The sequence below is a fragment of the Rhinopithecus bieti genome, unplaced genomic scaffold (genome assembly GCF_001698545.2).
Source record: "Rhinopithecus bieti isolate Rb0 unplaced genomic scaffold, ASM169854v2 scaffold_33652, whole genome shotgun sequence".
Classification (NCBI taxonomy): Eukaryota; Metazoa; Chordata; class Mammalia; order Primates; family Cercopithecidae; genus Rhinopithecus; species Rhinopithecus bieti.
In genome coordinates, this window is record NW_016814761.1 from 2368893 (window position 1) to 2395619 (window position 26727).

A 26727-nucleotide genomic window follows, 5' to 3' on the forward strand; every position below is an offset into this window, starting at 1 on the left:
CTTTGATTACAGCTGAAATACAGGGAATTTTACTAAAGGACAAAAGGACAAATAACTTCCCTCCCATTAGCTTGTTTCAGATTCTGGCACACTGGTAAATAAAAACTAGAATCTTGCAGGCTAACCTTGCACATATATATGAAAGACTGTCAGAATTCCAGCCTGGCTTTCTCAAAACTAGGGCAGCATTTTTTTAACTTGTACCTACTCTCTTCTCCCAGGTTATGTTAAAATATGCCTTGGGTCAGGATGATAGATGCCTGTTTTTTTCTGGAGATTCCTACATGTTCAGTCACTTAATATCAAATTGACGATTAATAAAATGGTTGTCATTTCCTCTTCCTTCTCTACCATCAGCATATGACCACAGAAAGATGACAAATTTTTAGATAACCTGACCAACCCATATATGATTAAACTGACATGTTTCCTTACTAAAATAAAATACCCTTACTTTAGGTCTTCACTGCTTTTATCCCCTCTAATGTGAAAAGAGCCTCAAAGTGATCTTCTAAGACACAAAAGAGGACTTAAACAGTGTCATTCGTCACTTGCTTTATTCAGACCTTCGAGTGCACCTCTTTCGCCACAGGGCTAGAGGTGGTCTACTCTGTACATACATTTCACAGTAAAGAAAAATTCTGTCATTCCCCAACTCTATGACCAAGGAAAACTTTTAGGATTTCTTTAATTTGTAGCAGAGACACAGTGGCCTAGCCAATCGGCAGTGCTATAAACAGTATGCCAGTTTCCCACCCCCACCCTTTTTTTCTTTTTTAAAGCTTCAAAGGTTTCAATAAGACCTTATTTAAACTTAAAATAAGACTTATGTTAAGTCTTATTTAAGATCAATAAGACTTAAAATTTCCTCATTTAAAGAGAAATATGATGCCCCACATGTTAATTTATATTAAAAACTAAAAATAAATAATGGGGTTCTTAAACAAGGACATCTTTAAATAGGTTATGATTAGACCAGCCTGTGAGTGAAATGAGAGATTCTCTCTTCTCCCTGGAAATGTCTTCGAGGCTCAGACAATTCAGTAGTTTTTAAAAGGCCCCAACTCACACATCTCAGGTGAAAAGTATAGGCAATGGGCAACAAACAAGACGCTAATGACTTGGCTTCTGATAAATTGAAACAAACATTTGGTGGCCCAGCCTAGTGAATGACAGCATGAAACTAGAGGTTTAACGTAAGTTTTGACATTACATATAGATCCCCAACCGTAAGTTACTTTGGAGGGAAGCCATGAGAGGCTGGATCAGTCCTCGAGCCTCAGCTAAGAATGGATCCTATTTCTTCCCAGTGCAAAACAACAAATGCACCTGTAAGGTGGAGTCAGCAAGGAGAGTTCCCCTCTTACTTTGAAGCAAGAGATGGAAAAAGTCAGAAAGATTTCTAGATAAAATTGGGAAACACAAAAGGCAAAGTAAAACTTTAAACAGGCCTCACAACAATCAGCTGGAATTCTTATTTAAAAAAAATAAATAAATAAAATTCATGGATGGGCAAAGAAAGGAAACCATGCAGAGGCCTTTGGACTTCAAGGGAAAGCCCATCAGGATTCTCTGAGATTCTCAGCTGAGGGTGAGTTCTCTCTCCATGCAGGATTCTGCATCATGTGTATCCCAAAAGGAGTTCTATGTGGAGGTCATCCATCTTCTTCCCTGCAGCTCTTAGCTGAGCACTGAGACACACACACACACACACACTCCACCAGCCCACCAAACTGCAGCTGTAGCTTCTTTTCTGACCCACACTCCCCTGGCTCTCCAGTTTTAGGCACAGTCTTTAGTCTTTATCGCCAGGCCCGATTCAGGAGCTTCACCTGTGCTAGTCTCTTAGTGATCATGGTGGCAAAAACCAGGCCAAAGAGGACGCTGCTGATTAACACGTAGTCATAGTCATCCTTCAGAACGTCAAACTGCTTAGATGGGTAGACTCGAGTTTGATAAATGTCCAAACCATAGGCCACAACCTGGAAGGCAGATGGAATAAGAATTAGGGAAGAAACAACCAATGATCCACCAAGGGTGAAACAGGGCAGCTGTGGGCCCTACTCACCAAACAAGTGGACTCCAGGCCCGAGGGAGCTGTGTAGATACCTCGCATTCGAGAAACTGTCTGGTTATAGTTGATGAATCGCTCTGCGTGTATCTGTACATCTGGAGAATATGGGATTAGGTTCTCCTCTCTGCAAAACACCAGCCGGGACAGGCAGTCTGAGCACTGCTGTAAAGGGATCTCTTGGCTGCCCTTCCTGAGTCCTGGAAGGTTTCCAGGCTACATATCTAGCCTCAAATCTCCTAGGAGGTCTGCTTGCATTAGGTAGTTAAAAATTTAGCAGCTGAATGAATGTTAGGAAGGACTACAAGAAAGGAAGCTCTCTGGAGAGGAAGAATGAGATCTAGATTCCTACTTTGTTCTAAATCTGAAAAGAAAGGACATACAGATGACGCATTTCACACAAGAGGAAAGCCGACCATTTTAAAACCGACACACTGAACCACTAGGCTAATTCCTGTTCGCCACTCCAGGGTGCCTCTTGGTCCCCATTTCTCTGAAACCTGATTATCATCCTGTGTCTTCCTAGTTTTAACCTCCTGTCTCTCATATACTTCTCTCCATTCCTCATGCCCCTAGATAAAGAAATTGAGGATGAAGGTAAGAAAACCCGACAGGATGGTGGCTGTTAATACAACAATACCAACAGTGAACAAGTTACTGGCTTGCCCACATGATCTGGCCCGAATTACCTCAGTGATCTCATTTCCTAGCGTTGCCCTCTGCGAACTCACCAGACATGATCTCGGGATTTGCATTGCCTGTTCCCTCTGCCTAGAAAGTTCTTCCTCAGGTATCTACACAGCTAGCTCCTTCACCTTCTTCAGGCCTTCACTCAAAATGCACCTTCTCAAAGGGGCTTTCCCAGGCCACCTCTCAAATTATACCCATGCACATCCCCATCCCCACTTCCTAGCTCATTCCTGTTTTACTCTCCTTAGCATTTGAGTACCTAACAAAGTATATATTTTACTTGTTTATCTTATTTATTTATTGCCCATTTCCCAGCAGACTGTAAGCTCCATGACGGCAGGTGACTTTTCAGACTTGCCCCTGCTACATCCCCAGCCCCTAGCATAGCATGAAGGCACACGGAGACTGAGAACCAAGCTTAATCAGTGAGGTTAAGTTCCATAAGGTCAGAGTCTTCAGCACCACCCACGAGGGTCTCACCTGCTTTGTTCTGTTGGGATCTCGGGGCGACGGGGATCCAGCAAAGCCTTAGGAAGGGAAAGAATTGCTCCAGAAGGTAGTCCAACTACACAGGAAGAAGTGAATGTTCACACCGATCCAGTGTCCAGCAAGGGCCAGTTACAAAAATGTCATTATTGCAGAAATTTAAACAAGAGTTTAAAACAAAAAAGTGGGTCAATGAGGCTCCCTTACATAGCCAAAAATAATAATCCAATAATATGCATAGGTCTGAATGAAGGTTCTCACTTTTGAAGACACTAGCTTCTTAACATTCTGAGATACCAGAAAATAAAGTTCTAGAATCAAGATATGGATAATGATGAAAGAGAAAAATGTAGAAGGCGACCTGGATTTCCTCATGCCCCCTCCCTCCAATACCCCCCCCAGCAGGGAGTCTCCTTCCCGTTGAGCAAACGCAGCTGTTTATGCAGCTGCGGTACAGTGGCCAGGGAAGACTAGAGGACCAAGCATGATCGATCATAGCACCAGTTTCAGTAATGGTGATTAAAGCTGATAAACTGCCTATAGGGCTGGCTTCTTCATATTTAAGAATACAATAGGCCAGGTGTGGTGGCTCATGCCTGTAATCCCAGCACTTTGGGCGGCCGAGGCGGGCAGATCATGGGGTCAGGAAATCGAGACCATCCTGGCTAACACGGTGAAACGCCATCTCTACTAAAAATACAAAAAATTAGCAGGTCATAGTGGCGTGCGCCTGTAGTCCCAGCTACTCAGCAGACTGAGGCAGGAGAATCGCTTGAACCGGGGAGGTGGAAGTTACAGTGAGCTGAGATCATGCTACTACACTCCAGCCTGGGTGACAGAGCGAGACTCCATCTCAAAAAAAAAAAAAAAAAAAAAGCAACAGTAATGCCAAGTGCCCATCAGATCTGAGTCCCAAACATCTTTGGTAAAATCAACTAAACACAGGAACCTGTTAACCACTGTGTCCTAAGTCCTGGGCTTAGGTTACATAAGGATGAGATTTTTAGAGCTGGCACGGTGGTTCACACCTATAATCCCAACACTTTGGGAGGCCGAGGCAGGTGGATCACTTGAGGTCAGGAGTTCAAGACCAGCCTGGCCAACATGGCAAAACCCTATCTCTACTAAAAATACAAAAAGTAGCCAGGTGTGGTGGTGGGTGCCTGTAATGCCAGCTACTTGGGAGGCTGAGGCAGGAGGATCACTTGAACCCAGGAGGCGGAGGTTGCAGTGAGCCAAGATCGTGCCACTGCACTCCAGCCTGGGCAACAGACCCTGCCAGTTTCTGTAACCTGTCAGCACAGGCAGCTATGTTAAGAATGCTATCAGGAACTGACTTTTTGAGCTAGGTGAAAATGCCAAATAGAGAGGTGGTATATCAGAAATGAGGACTAAACGCCAGGCACAATGGCTCACATCTGTAATCCCAACACTTCAGGAGGCCAAGGCAAGAGAATCATCAGAGCCCAGGAGTTCTAGACCAGCCTCGGCAACATGGCAAAACCCCGTCTCTACAAAAAAAAAAAAATTGTTTTAATTAGCCAGGTGAGCTCAGGAGGTTGAGGCTGCAGTGAGCCATGATCACACCACTGTACTCCAGCCTGGGTGACAGAGTGAGACTCTCTCAAAAAAAAAAAAAAAGATGAGGACTGAGAGAGAGGTGGTCACCTTCATAGGTGGCAAAGATGAACTAATAAACTTCTTCCACTGATATATAGCCCTCCTCACCACCCTTCCCTTACAGGTGGTTCAACGGGGCTCTGCCAGCAATGTGTCCCTTACTCTGTCCTTCAGTGTGGTTGCCCAAGGGAACCCAGCCATCCCAGAGGCTCCCCATGCACTCACTCAGCAGGTGTCGGCTGGTGATGCCCCGCTCGGTGATGGTGGCCTCCATGGCACTGATGGAGGATGGGAAGATATAGGACTGCTGGAGGACCTGGGGCAGCTGGGGGCGGTCCAGGGAGCTGAAGGCGGTGGCGTTGTATTGCTCGGTGCCCTCATAGAGCTCCAGTACGGTAAACTCGTTGCGCCGAGCCTTGGTGTTCCAATACTGGTACTGCAGGGATAGGAGGAGGCAGCTCAGGGCTTCCCAGCTGCTTCAACTGGAAAGGGAAATTGCACTGGAAGGCACCTTTCTAATTAGCTACAGATCGACAAAGGAAAACCATCAACTAGCACCTCACTTTTCTTCCTTACTACCAAGTTTACTAACTTTCAAAGTATTTTTATCTAGGCTATCCAAAGTTCACCACAAGACAAAGGAAATTCTCAAGATTCTTAGAAGCCATAATAGTAACTAACCTTTGAATCATTACTAAGTGCCAGGCATTGTTCTTTGCTAGACTGAAGGTGACTGTTATTATCCCTATTTTACCAATGATGCAACACAGAGTGCATACATAACTAGTTCGAGGTTATGCAGTCAGGAAATGGAGGAGGTAGGATCAAACCTAGGCCGTCTGATTCCTGAGCCTAGCGCCCCTAACCAGCACGCTTTGCTGCCATCCAGGGAATTTGAGATCCTAAGAAAACCAAAGCAGCAACTGGGTTTCTGGAAAGGACTTACGAAGCAGGGAGACCTCTGGAGCTACCTTGTGTCCCTGGTAGTGACTGCTTACCACCACCCAGTTCTCTGAATGCACGATATGGACAGGGCCCTTGGCTTTCTTCTGCACAGAGGAGTGGATGATACGCCCAGTGACGCCATCAATAAGGAAGATGCCAATAAAGGTGCGCTCATGGTGTGTGTCTGTGCTCTCTGTCACCACGGCCAGCAGGTTGGGGTTCAGGCTCTGGAGATAGAGAGAAAACTCCCTTAGAACCACAATGACTCATCACACACTCCATTCCTGTGCTGTGAGACCAACCTGGAGCTCTCCAGCCTGGCAGAGGAATCAGGGTTTCTGGTGAAAAGAGCTTCCTGTTTGGAGTTTCTCATCACTGCACTTGTTTTATGTGCATTGGGTACTGGGTGCCATGCCAGGTACCTTGTATTTTATCTAATCCCTTAAACAATCTTGCAGAGTAGCTATTATGGTCCACATTTTGCAGAAAAGTCTCAAAGTAGTTAAGCAGCTTCTCAAGTCTCAGATAGCATATAGTAACCTTAGATAAAATCCAGGTCTGCCCACTCATTGACCTAGGGACAAATGCTGCAGTGATATTTTTCTTCTCTGGGTCACCACCGCCCTCCCCATCGCTAAATCCATTGACTAAGTCTTGGCCCTCACCTTACTTGACCCACTAGTACCACGTGACGCAGGTGATCACTACCTCCCTGTGACATTTTCTCACCTGGATTCCAGAACATCCCTGCCCAGCACTCCTTCTACCTTACTGGCCTCTCCTCAGACTCTTTTGGAGGTTCTTCCACATCTCCCCAGTTTCTTCATGGTGGAACACACCAGGAAGCTCTCAAGCCTTGAGCATTTCCATCACGCTTACCCTCGTGGTGGTCTATCTCAAGCCAATCTCATGGCTTGAACACCATTTATGGATGTTGGCAATGCCCAGTGTATGTATCCAAACCAGAGACTCCTTTGAACTCCAGACTTCACTAAGAAACTATCTCAGTATCTTTTCTCAGATGTCTCATCTGAAACGTAACATGGCCCAAACTGAACTGTTCTAACCCCTGCCTAAAATCTGGTCCTGTCTCCTCCCCAGCCAGTGGCGACTCCATACATCAGTGGTTCAGTCCTAAAGCCTCGAGTCATCCTTGACTCCTTTCTCTATAACACATATATACCCGCTCTTGGCTCTACCTTCAAAAGTACCCAGAACCCGATCCCTTCTTCCCACCTCCGTGCTACCAGCCCAGCTCCAGCCACCATCAGCACCTGGATGATCCCACAGCCTAAATGGTCTGCTTTCCTCCTCACCCCTCTACAGTCTAATCTAGGTCAAATGAACCTGTGGAATCTCAAGTCACTGATGTCACTCCTCTGCTGAAAACTTCCCAGTGGCTCTTCACTGTGCTCCAAAGTGAAGGCCACGGTGGTGGCCTGTGATCTGGCCCTGTTGCCCTCTGCCTTCAGCAGGCCTGACATGTCTCCTCACTCATCATCTTCTAGTCACCTGGTCTTCCTTGCTGTTTCTCACACACACCAGGAGTGCCCTGACTTTTCTCTCTGGAAGGCTCTCCCCCAAGCTATCCACACGACTCACTTCCTCACTCAAGTCTACTCACTCCATGCCACCTTCTCACTAAGCCCCTCCTTAGCCACCCAATTTACACTGTACTTGCCTTCCCTCTTCCCGGCTTTATTTTTCTCTATAGAACTGGTCACTTTCTAATACACTATCTAATTTACCTATTTATTTTCTTTATTATTAGCCTCACCCAACTATGATGAAAGCCTCGCAAGGTCAGGAAGTTTTGTCTATTTTGCCCATTTTATATCCCAGTGTGTAAATGAGTGCCTGCATCCAACTAGCACTCAAAAAATACTTGCTGTTGGCCGGGTGTGGTGGCTCACGCCTGTAATCCCAACACTTTGGGAGGCCAGGATGGGAGGATTACTTGAACCCAGGAGTTCAAGACCAATCTGGACAACACAGCAAGACCTCATCTCTAAAGAAAATAAAATAACTGGCCGGGCGCGGTGGCTCAAGCCTGTAATCCCAGCACTTTGGGAGGCCGAGACGGGCGGATCACGAGGTCAGGAGATCGAGACCATCCTGGCTAACACGGTGAAACCTCGTCTCTACTAAAATACAAAACTAGCCGGGCGAGGTGGCGGCGCCTGTAGTCCCAGCTACTCGGGAGGCTGAGGCAGGAGAATGGCGTGAACCCGGGAGGCGGAGCTTGCAGTGAGCTGAGATCCGGCCACTGCGCTCCAGTCCGGGCAACAGAGCGAGACTCCGCCTCAAAAAAAAAAAAAAAAAAAAAAAAAAAAAAAAAAAAAGAAAATAAAATAACTGCCTGGGCACAGTGGCTCACGCCTGTAATCTCAGCACTTCAGGAGGCTGAGGCGGGCAGATCATGAGGTCAAGAGATCAAGAACATCCTGGCCAACATGGTGAAACCCCATCTCTAAAAATACAAGATTTAGCTGGGCATGGTGGCACACGCTTGTAGTCCCAGCTACTCGGGAGGCTGAGGCAGGAGAATCGCTTGAACCTGGGACGTGGAGGCTGCAGTGAACCGAGATCGTGCTACTGCACTCCAGCCTGGTGACAGAGTGAGACTCCATCTCAAAAAAAAAAAAGAAAAAAGAAAAGAAAAGAAAATAAGCCATAGTGACATGCACCTGTTGTCCCAGCTGCTTAGGAGGCTGAGATGGGAGAACTGCTTCAGCCTGGGAGGTCAAAGCTTCAGTGAACTGTGATCGCACCACTGCACGCCATTATACTGGGGAAAATGGAACCTCAGACAGCCTAAGAGAAAAACAGCTAGGCCATGGCAGAGCCACGTCTTAACTTGACAGTCAAACTAGAGGCTTGCACTGTGTTGCACTGGATCATGCTTAGTGATCCAGCTTTACCATCAAGTTCCGTGATCTCGCTACTCTAGTCTATGACACCCCCTCCAACTCAGTCTCTACTCAGTCTCTGCTATACCAGAGGGTGTAATTAATGTGCATTACTACTGTGATTACATTCTCTCCCACAACAGTTTTGCAGCCCACTAGTCACCTCAATCTCCCTCTCTTTAACACTAACTAGAGTGTTGGATCACAGAGATGGAGTTTCTGATGGCTCGACTATGGTTTAACCCCAGAATGCTCTGTCAGTACTACCACTAGTAATAAGAGCTGGGCTAGGCACAGTGGCTCAAGTCTCTAATCCCAACACTTTGGGAGGCTGAGGTAAGAGAACTGCTTGAGGCCAGGAGATAGAGACCAGCCTAGGCAACATAGTGAGACCCTGTCAATACAAAAATAAGAAATTTTAAAAAAGCTTTTTTTTTTGAAGACAGGGTTTCACTATGTTCCCTAGGTTGATCTCTATCTTCTACAAAAAATAAAAAGTTAAAAAAAAAATTGTTTTGTGTTTGTTTGGAGACAGGGTCTCACTCTGTCATCCAGGCTGGAGTGCAGTGGCACAACTGCAGCTCACTGTAGCCTTGACCTCCCCAGGTTCAGGTGATCCTCCTACCTCAGCCTCCCGAGTAGCTGAGACTACAGGCATGCACCACCATGCCCAGCTAATTGTATTTTTTTTTACTTTTTTTGCGGGGGTAAAGACAAGGTTTCAGCCATGTTGCCCAAGCTGGTCTCAAACTCTTGGACTCAAGTAATCCACCCGCCTTGACCTCTCAAAATGCTGGGATTACTGGCATGAGCCACCAAGCCCAGGCTTTTTTAAAAAATTAACATGGCATGTGCCTATGGTCCCGACTACTTGGGAGACCGAGGTGAAAGGATCGTGTAAGCCCAGGAGGACAACGGAGCTGCAGTGAGCCATGGCTGCATCACTGCCCTCCAGCCTGGGCAACAAGCAAGACACTGTCTCAGGAAACAAAACAAAAAGGTCCAAAAAATAAGAGCTAACATCTGTTGCTTACTTACCATATGCTAGGCACTGGGCTAGGCATGAATATCTCATGTGATCATCACAACAAGCCTAGGAAGAGGGTATATTATTATCCCCACTTCACAACAAAAATTAAGGCTCAAAGGGATTAAATGACTTACTCAAAGTCATACATCTACCAAGTCCTACAGCCAGACTTGAAGCCCTTGTTTTCCTAATTCAAAAGCCCTTGCTGTATACCAGAGAGCTGGCTGTATGTACCTTGTAGAGCACACTGCGGTCCCCCATCACACGGCCCTGGGAATGAACGTGCTCACTGCTGCGTTTCCCCTTCACCTTGACAATCCGCTGTACTTCCGGGGGAATGGTCAGCTCCCAACTCAGCTCAGTGGTGAGATCCTAGGGCAGGGACAAAAAAGCCTGTAATCAGGAGGGTACACAAAGAACTGAAACAGCTGAAGTTAGACCCATCCTACAGTTCATTATTTGAGGCCTTTGTGCAGGAAGGAACAGAGATCAGAACTAGAAAAATGAGCCAGGAGCAGTGGCTCATACTTGTAATCCCAACACTTAGGAGGCCAAGGCGGGCGGATCACTTGAGGTCAGGAGTTCAAGACCAGCCTGGCCAACATAGCCAAACCCCATCTCTGCTAAACTTACAAAAAATTAGCCGGATGTGGTGGCGGGCACCTATAATCCTGGCCACTCAGGAGGCTGAGGCAGAGGCTGCAGTGAGCTGAGATCACACCACTGCACTCCAGCCTGGATGATAGAGCAAGACTCAAAAATAAAACAAACTAGAAAAATGGCAATAGAGATCTAGTTTATGAAGAAATTTCAGAACTCTCGGTTTGATTAAGATAGATACTAGACCAGGTACAGTGGGTCACACCTGAAATCCCAGCACTTTGGGAGGCCGAGGCGGGTGGATCACCTGAGGTCGGGAGTTTGAGACCAGCCTGACCAACATGGAGAAACCCCATCTCCACTAAAAATAAAAAATTAGCCAGGCATGGTGGTGCATGCCTGTAATCCCAGCTACTCAGGAGGCTGAGGCAGGAGAATTAATTGCTTGAACCCAGCAGGCAGAGGTTGCAGTGAGCCAAGACTACACCATTGCACTGCAGCCTGGGCAACTCCGGCTCAAAAAAAAAAAAAAGATAGATAATAAAGCCAGTAGGAAAGGAGGCAAAATGCTCAGTAGTATCCCGTTGTTTATCTGAGTAGGAAATATGCAAGGAAATTTACCATTTATTACTAAACTCCAAGATGCTCGTATACTAGGGCCAGCAGTGAATGTCTAAGCTAACATGGACCTCAAAACATTTCGTGTATGATTCTTGATGGTCACAGGAAACCAACCAATAAACACTCATGGTTAAATATATTATTATACATCTATCCTATGGAATTATGCGGAGCCCTTGGGCGTGGAGACAGGAGGTAGTTACTGGCAAAGGGCAAAAGGGCCTTCTAGGAGCTGGTGCTGTTCTGTTTCCTGATATGATTACCAGGCACACAAGTGTATTCCCTTGGTGAGGGTTCACTGAGCCATTCCTCATGATTTTGCACTTTTGTCAATATTTTTCTGTAATAAAAAACTGAAGTTGACAAAACAATGAGGTAGAAAACCCATTAAATGGCCGGGCGCGGTGGCTCAAGCCTGTAATCCCAGCACTTTGGGAGGCCGAGACGGGCGGATCACGAGGTCAGGAGATCGAGACCATCCTGGCTAACATGGTGAAACCCTGTCTCTACTAAAAAATACAAAAAAAAAAACTAGCCGGGCGTGGTGGCGGGCGCCTATAGTCCCAGCTACTCCGGAGGCTAAGGCAGGAGAATGGCGTAAACCCAGGAGGCGGAGCTTGCAGTGAGCTGAGATCCGGCCACTGCACTCCAGCCTGGGCGACAGAGCGAGACTCCATCTCAAAAAAAAAAAAAAAAGAAAACCCATTAAATAAAAAAAGCAAATTTCATAAGAATAAATATAGGTCAATTCCATGTGAGTAACAAAAAAAAAAAAAAAATGGGCTGGGTACAGTGGCTCACACCTGTAATCCCAGCACTTTCGGAGGCCAAGGCAGGAGGATCATTTGAAGTCAGGAGTTTGAGACCTGGCCAACATGGTGAAACCCCGTCTCTACTGAAAATACAAAAATTAGCCGGGCGTGGTGGTGTGCACCTGTAGTCTTGGGAAGCTGAAGCAGGAGAATCGCTTGAACCCAGGAGGCAGAGGTTGCAGTGAGCTGAGATCACGCCCCTGCACTGTAGCCTGGGTGACAGAGCGATACTCTGTCTCAAAAAAAAAAAAAAGTATAAGCCACACATGTGTGTCCACACAGCTGTTGATATGGAATCAAAAATACACAAGGACAGTGGAAAGAGGCACAGCAAACTGCTGACAGGCTTTCCACCTGGGGAGGGGAAGACCGCTGGACAGGGGGCTACAAAGGTCTGTTCACATTTTGCTTGTTCACCTCTCTCTATCAATGGACTCTTTTACAATGAGAATATACTCATGTATTACCTAAATTTTTAAAATAATAAAAGTTATTAATAATAAGACTTCATTGCCACAACCTTCTTTGAAAACATGAGAACTCACTAAAACATCCCGAGAAGAAGGTCACCAAGTGAGGGCAAAGGCAGTACACTCCCTTGTGGTCCAGGACTCGCGCGCACACCTGGCTCACTTCCCACAGACAGCTCTGCCTCCTTTGTCTTCCTTTGTCATTGTTCACTCAGATGATGTCCTCAAGACTCCAGATTCATAACACCCACACTCCAGTTCACTCCCCTGAATCTACAAAACTGTCTCTTTCAAGGTCCTCATTTTATTAACTCAGAAGAACGATTTTTTTTTTTCATTCACAAGGGTAAAGGATGTGTCTTCTGGGCAGACCATTTCCAGTGCCGTTTATGCTACGGTTAGCTGTTACAAATGTCACCAAAGGGCACTGCATTTTCAAAACAACAGCATCTCCAACTCAGATGGCATTTACCATGTGCCAGGCAGTTTTATGTGATTTATGTGTTGAATTCTCACAACAACCGTTTGAGACAGGTACTTATCACCTTATTTTACAGCTAAGAAAACAGAAGGCCAGAGTCCAAGGTCACAAAGTTAGTAAGTGACAAACCTAGGCTTCAAATCCAGCAAATTGGGTCTAAGCTCTTAAATTCTACGCCTCTCAAAAGGCCTTACAGGACAGGATGGGAGAGCTGTTTGTGAGGGCACACCACAGAGTACTTCTCCAAACAGTCCTGCTAACAAGGCCATGCCAGCCCCTTGTGAACTTCAGAGCTGGACTTCAGAGCCAGCTTGTATCACTGTTTACAAGAGTTGGTCTCAAGTATGTGAGGATTAAAGCAAACTGACCCCCTTTCTAGAAATAAAATTCAAAGCACACATTCTATCATGAGTTGGTCAACATCATCTTCATATAAAAGTACAACTTATTACTCAACCCACATTCCTACCTTCTACTCTCCCAAGAATGGAAAAAAAGTCCCATCTCTCTGCTATAGAAAAAGAATGTGGCCGGGTGCAGTGGCTCACGCCTATAATCCCAGCACTTTGGGAGGCCGAGGCAGGTGGATCACAAGGTCAAGAGTTTGAGACCATCCTGGCCAACACAGTGAAGCCCCGTCTCTACTAAAAATAGAAAAAATTAGCTGGGCGTGGTGGCGCATGCCTGCAATCCCACCTACTTGGGTGGCTGAGGCAGGAAAATCGCTTGAACCCAGGAGGTGGAGGTTGCAGTGAGCTGAGATCGCGCCACTGCACTCCAGCCCGGGCGACAGTGCGAGACTCCGTCTCAAAAAAAAAGAAAAAGAATGTGGAATGAAAGCTCCATAAGGGCAGAGATTAGGTCTACTGTGCACTACTCTGTCCACAGCACCTAGAACCATACCTGCCATGTAGTAGCTGCCCAACAAACATGAACAAATGACTGACTTTGTAGCAGACATCAGGATTACGCTAATCTAAGTTTACAGTAGAATGAGTAGCATAATTCACTTCTTAGCCAAATGGCCAGGAAACACGCGCATCTCATCCACAAAGGGTCATGCCAGGACACGCCTTCCCACCTTTCGAAGCCGATATCCACATAGCCGTCCCTGCTCCGCATCCACCAAATAGAAGAAAATGGAAGGGGCAAGCTCATGTAGCTGTCGCAAGACATTCCGAGTGGCTGGAAAAGCTGTGACCTTGAAAAACCCAGAGAGCCCAAGAAAAGAGTTAGGAAATTTCCCCATCAAAGAGAGCCTTAAGAATAAAACAGCAAATCTTAAAAGAATTCGAGTCTAGTGAACTCAGTTTAGGGTTTACATTCAGTTCTGTTAAGAACCTGAGTTTTCACAAATGTAGACACAGCCATCATTTCTCTTCAGGATGGCCTCAGAGCCCAAACATGTGCTGGGTGCAGAGAGCACTCCATCTCTGGGCTGCTGTGTTTGACCACTTGGCCCCAAACCCGACTCCACTAGCATGTTCTCCATCCCCTCTGAACACAGTACCTTGTATTCATCATCGATCAACAGCAACACCTTGGCGTAGTCTTGATCCATGACTGGGAGAAGCAAGGACTGCAAGATGGGGCGCTTCAGCACTGGGGGAGCCACCTGACTCCACTTCCCAAAAATGGGATTGAAGACATACAGAGAACTCATTCCCGACTCCTAAAATGAGCAAACTGTCAGGCTCCATCAACAAGAAAAGACTGCAAATCCTAGGGATAGACCTGAAGAGCTGGGACTCCAGCTTAGCAACTGTGGGGGTTCCCTAGTCTTTGCCCTCTTTGTGGAAAATAAGTTCTTGGCTGTAGGTGAATAGTCCCCTAGGCTAACGTCACAAAGGAAAACGTCAAACTGTCTCTGCCAGTTCTTTTTTGTTTGAGACAGGGTCTCACTCTATCACCCATGCTGGAAGTGCAGTGGCATGATCAAGGTTCACTGCAACCTCTACCTCCTAGGTTCAAGCGATCCTCCCACCTCAGCCTCCCAAGTAGCTGGGACTACAGGCACAAACCACCACACGTGGCTAATTCTGTTTTTATTTTTTGTAGAGATGGGGTTTCACCATGTTGCCCAGGCTGGTCTCGAACTCCTGGACTTAAGCAATCCGCCCTCCTTGGCCTCCCAAAGTGCTAAGATTATAGGTGTGAGCCACTGCCTGGCTGCTCTGCCAGTTCTAACCAGGAACCAATAAAAAAACCAAGTAACAATTCAGCAACCTGGCCAGGCGTGGTGGTTCTCACCTGTAATCCCAGCACTTTGGGAGGCTGAGGCGGGTGGATCACCTGAGGTCAGGAGTTTGAGACCAGCCTGGCCAACATGGTGAGACCCCGTCTCTACTAAACATACAAAAATCAGCCAGGCATGATGGCATGCGCCTGTAATCCCAGCTACTTGGGAGGCTGAGGCACAAGAATCGCTTGAAACTGGGAGGTGGAGGCTGCAGTGAGCCAAAATCGCACCAGGCAGCCATTCCAAGAAAGTGTCTACCAAGCCCACCTTCTATGCTAGAATGAATACACAAAAATCCATTCTAATTCTGGGAAGACACAAAAATATCTTTGTGTCCTGCTCTTCCTCAAAGAGAGAAGAGAAAATAGCCACTCAGCTACTAACAGCCAATGTTTAGAAAAGAGGAGAGCTGGCTCCCTATGTAGCTGGTGAAGTCACACCCACTTTCTAAACAATTCCACATCAGTGCTGGCTGGTTCCTTCACCCAGGCATGAAACTAGAAGAAACAAGAGTTCTAACCCCTGAATGTGCCTCATTAACTCACATAATTCCAAGGGCCTAGGAGCAATTTAAGTTACAAAATAGCAAAAAAAGCCACTCTGAGTCTGGCTCAAGTTAGAGCTGGATGCCTCACCTTGTCCTTCACCAGCAGAGTACACTGTGGGGGGTGGGGAAAATGAGCAGTAGTTCTCTGGACCATCAGTTTAAAGGAGGAGTCTGGCTTGACATTGGGTAGATACTGTTTCCACAGGATGGTGCCAGAGCTGCTCTCAATGCCAAAAAGCTGCAAGATAAACAAATACTTGGCTCACTACTAGAAAGAGAAACCAAAGAACTGAGTCTGTCCTTGAAAACTAGAACCAGTGTCATCCCCCACCAAAGGCTTTTTGTTCCTCACCCTCAGAACTTGAAAAGGTTCAGTAACTGGAGTCTAAACCACACTCACCTTGCCTGAGGCTGTTACCATCACCATCATCTTCTGGAGGTTGAATTCATCTCTGGCCAGGGTGTCAATGTTGATCTCATTCTTAATCTGACTTCGGGGCTTCCGAGCATCGTAAAACATTTTCCAGAGGTGGGAAGTCCATGCTTGCAGCAGGATAAGCTGAGACGAGAGGCGTTTCAGGAACATCCCCAGCAAGCCATCTTGTGTAAAGGAAAAGTAACACACTCTACATCAGACTAGGGGTCCAGAAGGAGGTACATGCTTTTCCTAATGAGGACTCTCTGCCTCTCGTATGGAGTGGTAAAGTCCACACATTAGGCCACAAGCCCAAAGGGCAGTCCTATATCTGATGCCAATAGTCTCACACTCAGGTAAGGCTCATGCAGGAGCTTCCAAAAACTACTTAACTGGCTCTTACAACTAAACCCAGCTGGAATCCTGGAATAGACTAGGAGGTCAGGGATTAGACATGCAGGAGGCAGCCATGCTGTGAATGTCTCCACCATAGCCCCACATCCAAGATGCCAGAGGAAGGTTTCTGGGTGCCATGACAAAGCCAGAAGAGGTATGAGTGTGGGGGTGGAGGGTGCAGGTCAATGAATGTGTATCATGAGCAGGTACTTCCATCTCCCACTGCTTCATTCCTACTTTGTCAACTGTTTAACCTGCACCCAACAGACATACTTGCAACGAGTTCCCAGGACCATCATTCACTCTTTCCCTGATTCCATCAGTGAAGCCACTGCCCTCCAGATCTCCTCATTGGAGACCACAGATTTGGAAACAGATGCAAGGAAGCAAGGTAAAGAGCATGGTCTCTGGAATCTGCCAGGCCCAAATTAAGATCCCAGCTTCACCACTCACTATGGGGCAACCTTGAGAAAGGTACTTCACCTTTTTGCTTCCGGTTCCTCATCTGTAAAGTGGCATGTAACCCACTGGATTGTTGGAAAATTACATCATACGATGTACATCAAGGATTTAGCATGGTGCCTGGTACATGGTAATAAGCACTTACTGAAAAAGGAGCAGAACCTCTGCTGATCTTATTTTCCACCCACCTCTGCTCAAGGAAGAGAAGTGAGAAGCAACAGGACAAGTCACAAGCATGGCAGTCAACACACACACACACACACACACACACACACACACACCCCCAAGGATGTACCTCATTGGTCCCAGCTAGGAAGAAAAACAATTAACCAAAAGCCAGCCATGTGAGCAGACAACGAGCAACAAGGCAGCAAGAAGCAGGTTTTACCTTGAATCGCTGGATCCAGGCAGCAGAAATAAACAGTAAAGTCAAGTTAATCCTCAGCTTAAGAAAATGTGCATTGCCTAGCAGAGTGCCTGATCCACAGCAGGCCCTCAATAGCTATCCGTTGGAGAGCTGGATGAATGGACAGAAGAGAGAGGGTGGGGGGCAGGACTGAATCAGAGCAGAGTGAATCAAGTTCATCCAGGCAGTTGGGACCATGGCCAGCTTTAGAGGGCACTGGGCTATTTCCGCACTACCCAGATCAACCCAATCGTGTCTCCAGACAGATGTGGCTGCTGCTTTAGGGACAATGAGTATACAGTGCCTGGTAAATTTTTAGTACACAGGCAATGGTAGCTATTTCTATACCAAGTTAAGACTTTATTCCCCACCAGGCGCAGTGGCTTACGCCTGTAATCCCAACACTTTGGGAGGCCAAGGTGGGCAGATCATGAGGTCAGGAGTTCAAGACCAGCCTGACCAACATGGTGAAACCCTGTCTCTACTAAAAATACAAAAATGAACTGGGCATGGTGGCGCACACCTGTAAACCCAGCTACTCGGGAGGCTGTGGCAGGAGAACTGCTTAAACCCAGGAGACGGAGATGGCAGTGAGCCAAGACTGCGGCACTACACTCCAGCCTGGGTGACAGAGCAAGACTCTGTCTCAAAAAAAGAAAAAAAAAAAGACTTTTTTCCCTCAGCTTTCCCTAGAGGGATTTTCCCCTAGCTTTCCCTAGAAGGATTCACAGTTCATTCTTTCACAGAAAAGAACGGTTTCATAAACCATATGGCCACAAATGCACTGGAACATCATCACAGAGCTCATTCAGAAAAGACTAGCAATCTGCCAAGCCCAGGAAGCCGGAGATGCATGACACGGTGTCTCTTGTGGTCATTTCCAGACTGACCCCTCCAGCAACTCTGCAGCTCCAACCTCTTAGGTTCATACCTGCCTTTTTGCCAAATTCTCCTTCCAGCTCGGCCTGTGCCCCAGTCAGGGGGAGGTCCACCATCTCTAGGCACACCACTTCTGCCAGGGACTCCTCACGGCTCCAAAGCACCACCTTCCCTGCTACAGGAAACATTTTTACAAAGCTAAGCCTGGAGCTGGGCACAGTGGCTCATGCCTGTAATCCCAGCACTCTGGGAGGCCTAGGTGGGCGAATCTCTTGAGCCCAGGAATTTGAGATCAGCCTGGACAACAGGACAAAACCTTATCTCAACAAAAAATAAATATCAGGGCCAGACGAGGTGGCTCACGCCTATAATCCCAGCACTTTGGGAGGCCAAGGGAGGCAGATCACAAGGTCAGGAGATCGAGACCATCCTGGCTAACATGGTGAAGCCCCATCTCTACTAAAAATATAAAAAGTTAGCTGAGCGTGGTGGTGGGCACCTGTAGTCCCACCTACTCGGGAGGCTGAGGCAGGAGAATGGCGTGAACCCAGAAAGTGGAGCTTGCAGTGAGCTGAGATCACGCCAGTGCACTCCAGCCTGGGCAACAGAGCGAGACTCTATCTCAAAAAATAAATAAATAAATAAAAATAAATATCAAAAAATTAGCCAGGCATGGTGGCAAGTGCCTGTAGTCACAGCTACTTGGGAGACTGAGGTGGGAAGATCACTCGATCTCGGGAGATTGAGGCTACAGTGAGGCCATGATCGTGCCACTGCACTCCAGACTGGGCAACAGTGAGACCCTGTGTCAAAAAAAAAAAGCTAAGGCTGCCTCCCAGATGTTCTAAAGAGACTCTTCTCGCTGACTCAGGGATTACTACAAGCTCTTGCATAAAAGGAGAAATGGCAGAGCAAGGGGCTGGAATCAATAGGTCAAGGGAGGAAAGTTATATATCCCACCAAGAAGGCCAAGTTATTCTTCAAAAGCAGGTAACAAGGGCTGGGCGTGGTGGCTCACACCTGTAATCCCAGCACTTTGGGAGGCCAAGGCAGGCAGATCACCTGAGGTTAGGAGCTCGAGATCAGCCTGGACCAACGTGGTGAAACCCTGTCTCTTACTAAAAATACAAAATTAGCCAGGTGTGGTGGCACGCGCCTGTAATCCCAGTTACTCGGGAGACTGAGGCAGAAGAATCACTTGAACCAGGACACAGAAGTTGCACAGAGCTAAGATTACACCATTCCACTCCAGTCTGGGCAACAAGAGCAAAACTGTCTCAAAAAAGAAAAAAAGAGCCGAGCACAGTGGCTCATGCCTATAATCCCAGCACTTTGGGAGGCCGAGGCAGGTGGGTCACCTGAGGTCAGGAGTTTGAGACCAGCCTGACAAACATGGTGAAACCCCATCTCTACTAAAAATACAAAATTAGCCAGGCATGGTGGTGCATGCCTGTAATCCCAGCTACTTGGGAGGCTCAGGCAGGAGAATCACTCAAACCTGGAAGCCAGAGGTTGCAGTGAGCTGAGATCACGCCACTGTACTCGAGCCTGAGCCACAAGAGCAAAACTCCGTCTCAAAAAAAAAAAAAAAAGCAGGTGACAGGCCAGGCACGGTGGCTCACACCTGTAATCCCAGCACTTTGGGAGGCTGAGGTAGACGGATCACTTGAGGTCAGGAATTCGAGACCAGCCTGGCCAACATGGCGAAATCCTGTCTCTACTGAAAATACAAAAATTAGCTGGTCATGATGGCACGTGCCTGTAATCCCAGCTACTCGGGAGGCTGAGGCAGGAGAACTGCTTGAATCCGAAAGGTGGAGAATGCAGTGGGCCAAGATCATGCCACTGCACTCCAGCCTGGGCAAGAGAGCAAGACTCTATCTCAAATTTTAAAAATTTAAAAAATTTGAAAAAAAAATCAGGTGACATTTGGCTGTGAACAAAACACTCGGGGCACACTCCACTTGAATCTCTTCCAGAAACCTGCAGCCTCCCAAAAAACAGTCTGACTGGAACACATCGGAAGGCCTGGGGAAATAAATAAAATGGGTTGAATGAGGTCTACTTACCCAACTGCTGCAGGAAAAGTAGCAGATGATCCTCCGTCTGCACCAAAGCCCGGTAGCCCACTGAGTCATCCTTCTTCAAGAACACCTGGATATACAGCTATAAGCCACACAGTCAAGACCAGCGTAGTCAGTGAGGATCCAAATGCCTCTGAGAGCACCAGACCCCAGGAGTCAAAGCATTAGGACTTAACAGAGGCACAAGCCATGGCATTATTTGATACCTAAACAATGTAGCTATCATCTGGATGCCAGTAAGTGATACATATTCTTAGGTGCCAACACAATGATGCTGGGGTCTCCCAGATCTTTCTATGGAGGAACATGAATACTGCACGGGTACCATGCCATTCATCCATGTTCTAATCACACCCCACAAAGTGAGCAGGAGGCCAGGATTAGACTTTCTGCTTTAGAAACAAAGAAGCCACAGCCCAAGCAGCTGAGGAAAATAACCAAATGTACACAGAGGCAATACTGGGTAGTGATGAGTTCAGGCTGTGGGAGGTTAGACCTGAATCTGAACCCCAGCAACACCTCTTACTGGCTCCGTGACTCTGGCTATGGTACTCGATCCCAGCAGGCCACAGAATCATTTTAAAACCAGGTCAGGAACAATCGCTTCACGGGAGTGTCCAGAGGATTAAATTAATTAATATGTAAGTTAAAAGCTTAGAACAGTGCCTGGTACACAATGACAAGCTGGCATAAATAATACCTGCCTTTACTGTGATTTCCAACAAGTCAGTGGCTCAGAGAGCATTAGAACACATGTTCAGAGAGCCTAATCCAAGCCCCATGGCTAAAACCTGGCCCTGAGGAAAGGAAGGCACGTGCTGAGAAGCCCACAGGACAGTCTGCAGAGAAAGGCTCTGCCTCACCCGCTCAGGCCGAGTGCCGCTCTGTTCCAGGCTAAATGTAATTGTGGTGTCCAGCAGCCGCCGACCTGTCTCCACGAGATACAGGTTAATGGTGTAGGTCTGATTGAAGCAAGCCAGAGAGTCCTAGGGGTACAGACAGCACAGGTCAACTAGAGGTATCCCCCGAAAGCAAAGCCCACCAAAGGAAGTCCAAGGATTGGGGGCAAATACCCTAGAGAAGGAGCCAGGCCAGAAGGGGAAATATATGCAAAGGAAAATAAAAGAGAAAAGCAAGCCAAATCCTAAGGCAGAAATAAGGTGCCTGAGTAAATAAATGAAATTACAACTACCATACTTGTCTTGGAAGCCAGTACAGAGTAGCAGACTTCTGAAAGAGAGGTAGGGCTGAGCAAGGTAGACTGAGCAAGACAGGAGGCAGGGAAACGCTGAGATGGAAGCCACAGCAGGAACCTATGTATGCCTCCAGCCAGGGGCTGACGCCTCCGCTTCAGGGTCACTGCACAGATTACTACTCAACTGTGCCAGCCAAGATCCCCAGAAAAATGGGGACGCAGAGGCCCAGAAGAGAAAGTGGCTAGGAACAGACTCTAGGCATTCTACCTCCTAATCTCCCAGTAAAATGAGATTAAGGGAAACATCATTTAATTTACAGTACTTAGGAAACCCCATTTGAAGCTGGGAACTCTCAGACCTGCTCCTAACCAAAGCTGTGCCCCCAACTCTCTTTGGTGGCCTCCTGCGTCTCTCGGTCTGGCATACTGCCCAATGCCACACCCTACCTTTGAACTAGACTTCTCCGGAAAGCTCCCCATTGACCCATCTTCAGAATTGCTAGGTTTCTGCTATGAGAAAGAGAAGGACAGGAGAAAATTCAGCCAAAGGGTCACTTCCCAGTCACTGAAATGAAGCTTTTGTTTTTGTCTTCTTAGCACTTGGGAGAAGGCAAAGCTCATTTCTCACCCCTGCCCACAAAGCCTATTCAACCCTTAATAGCCCCATATGAAAGTAAGGTCGTCACATTAGGGTCTCGTTCCTGGGGAGAAATGGGGTGTACAGAAAGTTCTATAGGTGAGGCAAGACCTCACTTCTCAACAGCCTCCCGCCCCCTAGGTTCAAACTGACCAGGCCAATGTGCCCAGACTTCTGATTTTCAGGGTTCCTGGCAGAGACCAGGAAGGAAAATCCCAAGTGCTGACTGTTGTTCTCAATACTCACCACTTCATTCCGACAGGCCATGACTGCAGCCACCGTCTTCTCCCCAGTGGTGGCAAAGCTCACTAGGGCAGTCTGGGGGAAAAGCAAGGCATCAGCTCCTAAATGGGACCAGTACTAGCCAGCTACCTTACAGAGGGTCACCTCTCCAGGGAAGGCCCTTGGCCTTAGAGTTGAAAGTGCTCCCGGCCGGGCGCGGTGGCTCAAGCCTGTAATCCCAGCACTTTGGGAGGCCGAGACGGGCGGATCACGAGGTCAAGAGATCAAGACCATCCTGGCTAACACAGTGAAACCCCGTCTCTACTAAAAAATACAAAAAAACTAGCCGGGCGAGGTGGCGGGCGCTTGTAGTCCCAGCTACTCGGGAGGCTGAGGCAGGAGAATGGCGTGAACCCAGGAGGCGGAGCTTGCAGTGAGCTGAGATCCGGCCACTGCACTCCAGCCTGGGTGACAGAGCAAGACTCCGTCTCAAAAAAAAAAAAAAAAAAAAAAAGAAAGTGCTCCCCACTTTGGAGCAGAATGGTCAGGCATTTAAGAGCAGAGCGAGGCCCCAGTTGCATCTACAGCTGAAAACAGAACTCTCCCCTACCTCCAATGCAGGCACATGTCAACCTTAAGTCCCATGCTGCTTGCTCTTGCTATCTACGGGGAAGCTCTCATTTATGTCCCCATATTTCCTTTGGACTAAGGCAGGCACTGGTTTTGCTCTAAAGATCCTTTGTAATACTCAGGAGGAAATATACCATTTCTACTGCAAGGCTACCTACCCCCTCTCAAACCATTTAAGAGAAGGTGTCATCAGTTTTGGGCCTAAGAGCAAATGTTTCCAGATTCAAAAGCACTGCCTTCTAACATCCATGCCTTGGAGAGATGTCCTGAATCCTAGCAAACCATGTTGCCTGCAGTTACCTGTGGGAAGTTTTTAAGCAAACTCAGGGTGCCGTAATGGTGCTGCAGCAGAGCATAGTGGCTTGGGGACAAGTGCAGGAAGAACTGGGCCCGGGAAGCGTCCACTGGGTTGGGCTGGGTGGGCAGGACCCGGGGTTGGAATCCGCTTCCAAATTCTAAGTCGAGAGACTGGAAGGCAAGGAGGAGGAGGATTACAGCTGACAGCTGACAAGTCCCTGACCCATCCGAGGCTCACACCCTCTGCCCTACTTTACCAGGGGAAGTAACTGGGCCACGGCAGGTGGCTCCAAATGCTCCAGTTCAAATTCCCCAAAGAAGAAAATGGCTGATTTCCCCTTATGCCAGTTCAGCCAGAGGCCTGAATGGCTTCCACTGCTCAGGAAGAGTCTGGGAGAAAGACCCTCTGGGGGAATCATGCCAAACTTTCTACTCCCCACAGGAAATGCCTCAGGCCAGAAGCAGCAGTGGCAGCCTCTCACCTGCAGCGGGATCTGTCTCAACTCCCATTCCGTCTCCAGAGCCAAAGTTTGGAGGGAACGTGAGCTCGGGTCAGGACACACCAGGACAGCCTCATCCACCACGCCACAGGCTCCGGACAGGTGCTGCAGCCATGGAGTTGAAACCCTGACCTACAGAAAAGTCATTGTTAACAGGAAGCTTGTGAAAGATTTTTACATTTCCCTCTCAGCCCAACAGCAGCATTGCTGCCAGCATCCCACTGGGGGTCCTAAGTTCAAAGGTTCTTCATGGTTGGTTCCATAGGAATTCTTCCTGTCCCCTGAAACCCCACCCTCCAACCTCCTGAGAGCCTCCAAAGGTGGAAAAAATATCAGGATTTTCTGGTCACTGGAAAAATAAACCCAATAATTTTAAATACCTGACACTTCAGATCTGCACTTCTCTACCGTATTTGTCATATGTAGTGTCCTACTGTGATTTCACAGCACTGTTAAGATACTTACAGCCAGGGACTAGATCTATGTAATTTTTTAGTCACCCCAGAAGATAACACATGCAAATATGAGTACTTTAAATAGAGGCCTAATGGGAAGGCAGCTGGTAAGTGACGACAATGAGGGAGCATAAGTAGCTTTTGCATCTGCCCAGCCACGTTCCCTGTTCCCCAGTACAAAGAAATCTATTGAGTCCCCCGCCAACCCCACCTTATTCACAGGCTCCTGTCACCCTCCCGTACCTGCTGAACAATCTCTCCATCTTCCACATTAAACTTGACAATGTTCACATGGCTGAAAGGAACAACTCCGAGGGCCCACACCACCCCAGAGCCGTAAGAATACACCATCTGGTAGTGGATGCTGTCACTAAAAGAGGGAAGAAGAAACGGGAGCGTCAGCTTTAAACCCAGGACAGGATTATTCTCAGGGGCTGCCAGGCCTCAGCCAGATGTCACAAACTAGTAATTCCCAAATAGGTTTTGTTTGGCTCATACAGTCTGGGGGTTTTTGTTGTTGTTCTTAATTTGAATTAGTTGTCAACATTTAGAAGAGATTATACTTCACAGTCAGATTTCTAAATTTTCCTACAGTTAGAAGACGTGGCAACGCTAAGCCTAAATACAGAGTGCCAATCGGGTGGGTAAGGCTGCCCCCTCCAGGCAGGCCAGGCGCTCTGCAGCTCCCATCCAGCCAGTGTTGCTCATGGATATTTCATAACCCGCCTCATAGCATTTTTTTTGTTGTGTTTTTTCAGACAGTGTCTCACTCTGTCATCCAGGCTGGAGTACAGTGATGCGATCACGGCTCACTGCAGCCTCTACCTCCCGAGGCTCAGGTGATCCTCCCACTTCAGCCTCCCAAGTAGCTGGGATCACAAGCATGCACCACCATGCCTGGCTAATTTTTTATATTTTTTGTAGAGATGGGGTTGCCCAGGCTGGTCTCGAACTCCCGAGCTCAAGTGATCCACCCAGCTCAGACTCCCAAAGTGCTGGGATTACAGGTGTGAGACACCGTGCCAGGCAAGAATTTCAAGTTTTGAGTCCTGCTCTAAACTTTGAAAATGGCCACAGGGTGTCTAAGTAGATCCTTTTCTCTTGTTCCCTCCCTCCTGTTCCTTCCCAATTTCAATGCTTTCTACCAGCAGGAGCTCGAGAAACCATTTCATACTCACTCAGCCTACCCTGGGCTCTTCTTGAGTTGTTCTAACTCTTAATATGAATGAAAGGCTCAGTCAGAACTAGTACTTGAACTGGAAGTCAGAAGGCACAAAGTACCATAAAACCATGAGCGAGTGAGTGGGTCCCATAGCACGGATCGCCCTAGTGCCCCAGTTTGAGAGTGTTCTCCTCAGTGCAAAGGAAACTCCAGGCATACTCTGGAGTCTCACCCATGCTCACAGCCTTCAAGATCTTGTGAGTGCAACACGCTCCATGCAATACCAACAAGAGACAGGCCTGGGTTAAAGCAAATGCTTTGGGTCCCTCAAGGAGAAAGAGGAGCTCATAGAGAGTAGGACGAGGCAGCTGTTGCCTGTAAACAGGCGGCCTTACCTTTCTGGGAGATGTTCCACCCACTTGAGGTGCCCACTGGAGAGGTGATGGAGGGCAAGCGTAGTCTTCTTCAGGACTGCGATGTACCTCACAGACTCCGGCAGGCCAACCAGCCCAAGTGCCTGGAAACTGAGCACAAGTACAGGTTGAGAGCAGCCCACACCTGCAGAGCCTCAGGCTGGGGGGACAGTCCAGAACAGTACTCACTATTGCTTGGTGGGTAAGAAAACAGGCTTTGGGGTCAAACACAGCCGAATCCTAATCCTGGCTCTGCCTCTTGTTAGCCAACTTGAGATTCTGCACTCGCAACCATGTGGTCCCACTGCTTGCTTCCCTGAAACCATCTACATCTCCTAAGGGCTGTTCCCTCCTTCCCTTGGGACTTCACAGCAACTGGACCTACCCTCTGCCACATACCCATCAGACAGTGCTGTCATTACTGTGCTACCTGCCTGCCTCCCAATGGACAGCGGAATCCTCGATGACAGCAGCTGTCTCACAGTCCCGTGTGTTCCCATCGCCTGGGGCTCACCACATGTTTACCAAATGAATTACTATCAGAAGATATATAAGCTAATACAAATGACCCTATCATTTGAACAACTTTAGAGGCCGGGCGCGGTGGCTCACGCCTGTAATCCCAACACTTTGAGAGGCTGAGGCGGGAGGATCACGAGGTCAGGAGTTCGAGACCAGCCTGGCCAACATGGTGAAACCCTGTCTCTACTAATAATACAAAAATTAGCCAGGCATGGTCCACATGCCTGTAATCCCAGCTACTGGAGAGGCTAAGGCATGAGAATTGCTTGAACCTGGGAGGCGACGGTTGCAGTGAGCCAAGATCGCACCACTGCACTCCAGCCTGGGCGACAGAGTGAAACTATGTCTCAAAAAACTTAATAAATAAAAATAAATAACTTCAGCAAAGATGTAACAATAGGTCAAGTTATTCTTTAAACAAAACTAAACATTGGAAGTTTTATATTATGTTCTTTTATCTGGAACACTGCAAAACTCACAAATCACAGTGAAATTAGGAACAGCATTCAAGCACAAGCGCAAACACTGCAC

The 26727-nt window shown here is 47.5% G+C and overlaps 1 protein-coding gene across 5 annotated transcripts in view; it reads right to left on the minus strand.

Annotated features, from left to right (window-relative positions):
- Positions 1 to 1184: 1184 nt before the first annotated feature.
- The window catches only part of EMC1 (ER membrane protein complex subunit 1), a 29251-nt gene continuing 3708 nt past the window's right edge, over positions 1185 to 26727 (minus strand). The window contains exons 5-24 of one of the 5 annotated variants that reach the window (XM_017851970.1): positions 25657 to 25785; positions 24343 to 24469; positions 23627 to 23776; positions 23148 to 23315; positions 22242 to 22313; positions 21806 to 21865; positions 21027 to 21149; positions 20149 to 20245; positions 18132 to 18254; positions 17183 to 17191; positions 15922 to 16121; positions 15610 to 15759; positions 14246 to 14407; positions 13817 to 13936; positions 9986 to 10123; positions 5866 to 6039; positions 5093 to 5303; positions 3242 to 3326; positions 2069 to 2198; positions 1185 to 1982 (exon numbers count right to left, since the gene is read on the minus strand). In XM_017851970.1, coding sequence (XP_017707459.1) covers positions 1803 to 1982; positions 2069 to 2198; positions 3242 to 3326; positions 5093 to 5303; positions 5866 to 6039; positions 9986 to 10123; positions 13817 to 13936; positions 14246 to 14407; positions 15610 to 15759; positions 15922 to 16121; positions 17183 to 17191; positions 18132 to 18254; positions 20149 to 20245; positions 21027 to 21149; positions 21806 to 21865; positions 22242 to 22313; positions 23148 to 23315; positions 23627 to 23776; positions 24343 to 24469; positions 25657 to 25785 — 2608 coding nt within the window. In that variant the 3' untranslated portion in view covers positions 1185 to 1802. Of the gene's footprint in view, positions 1983 to 2068; positions 2199 to 3241; positions 3327 to 5092; positions 5304 to 5865; positions 6040 to 9985; positions 10124 to 13816; positions 13937 to 14245; positions 14408 to 15609; positions 15760 to 15921; positions 16122 to 17182; positions 17192 to 18131; positions 18255 to 20148; positions 20246 to 21026; positions 21150 to 21805; positions 21869 to 22241; positions 22314 to 23147; positions 23316 to 23626; positions 23777 to 24342; positions 24470 to 25656; positions 25786 to 26727 lie in introns of all 5 variants that reach the window. The other 4 variants (XM_017851969.1, XM_017851973.1, XM_017851972.1 and 1 more) reach the window with 4 other exon arrangements.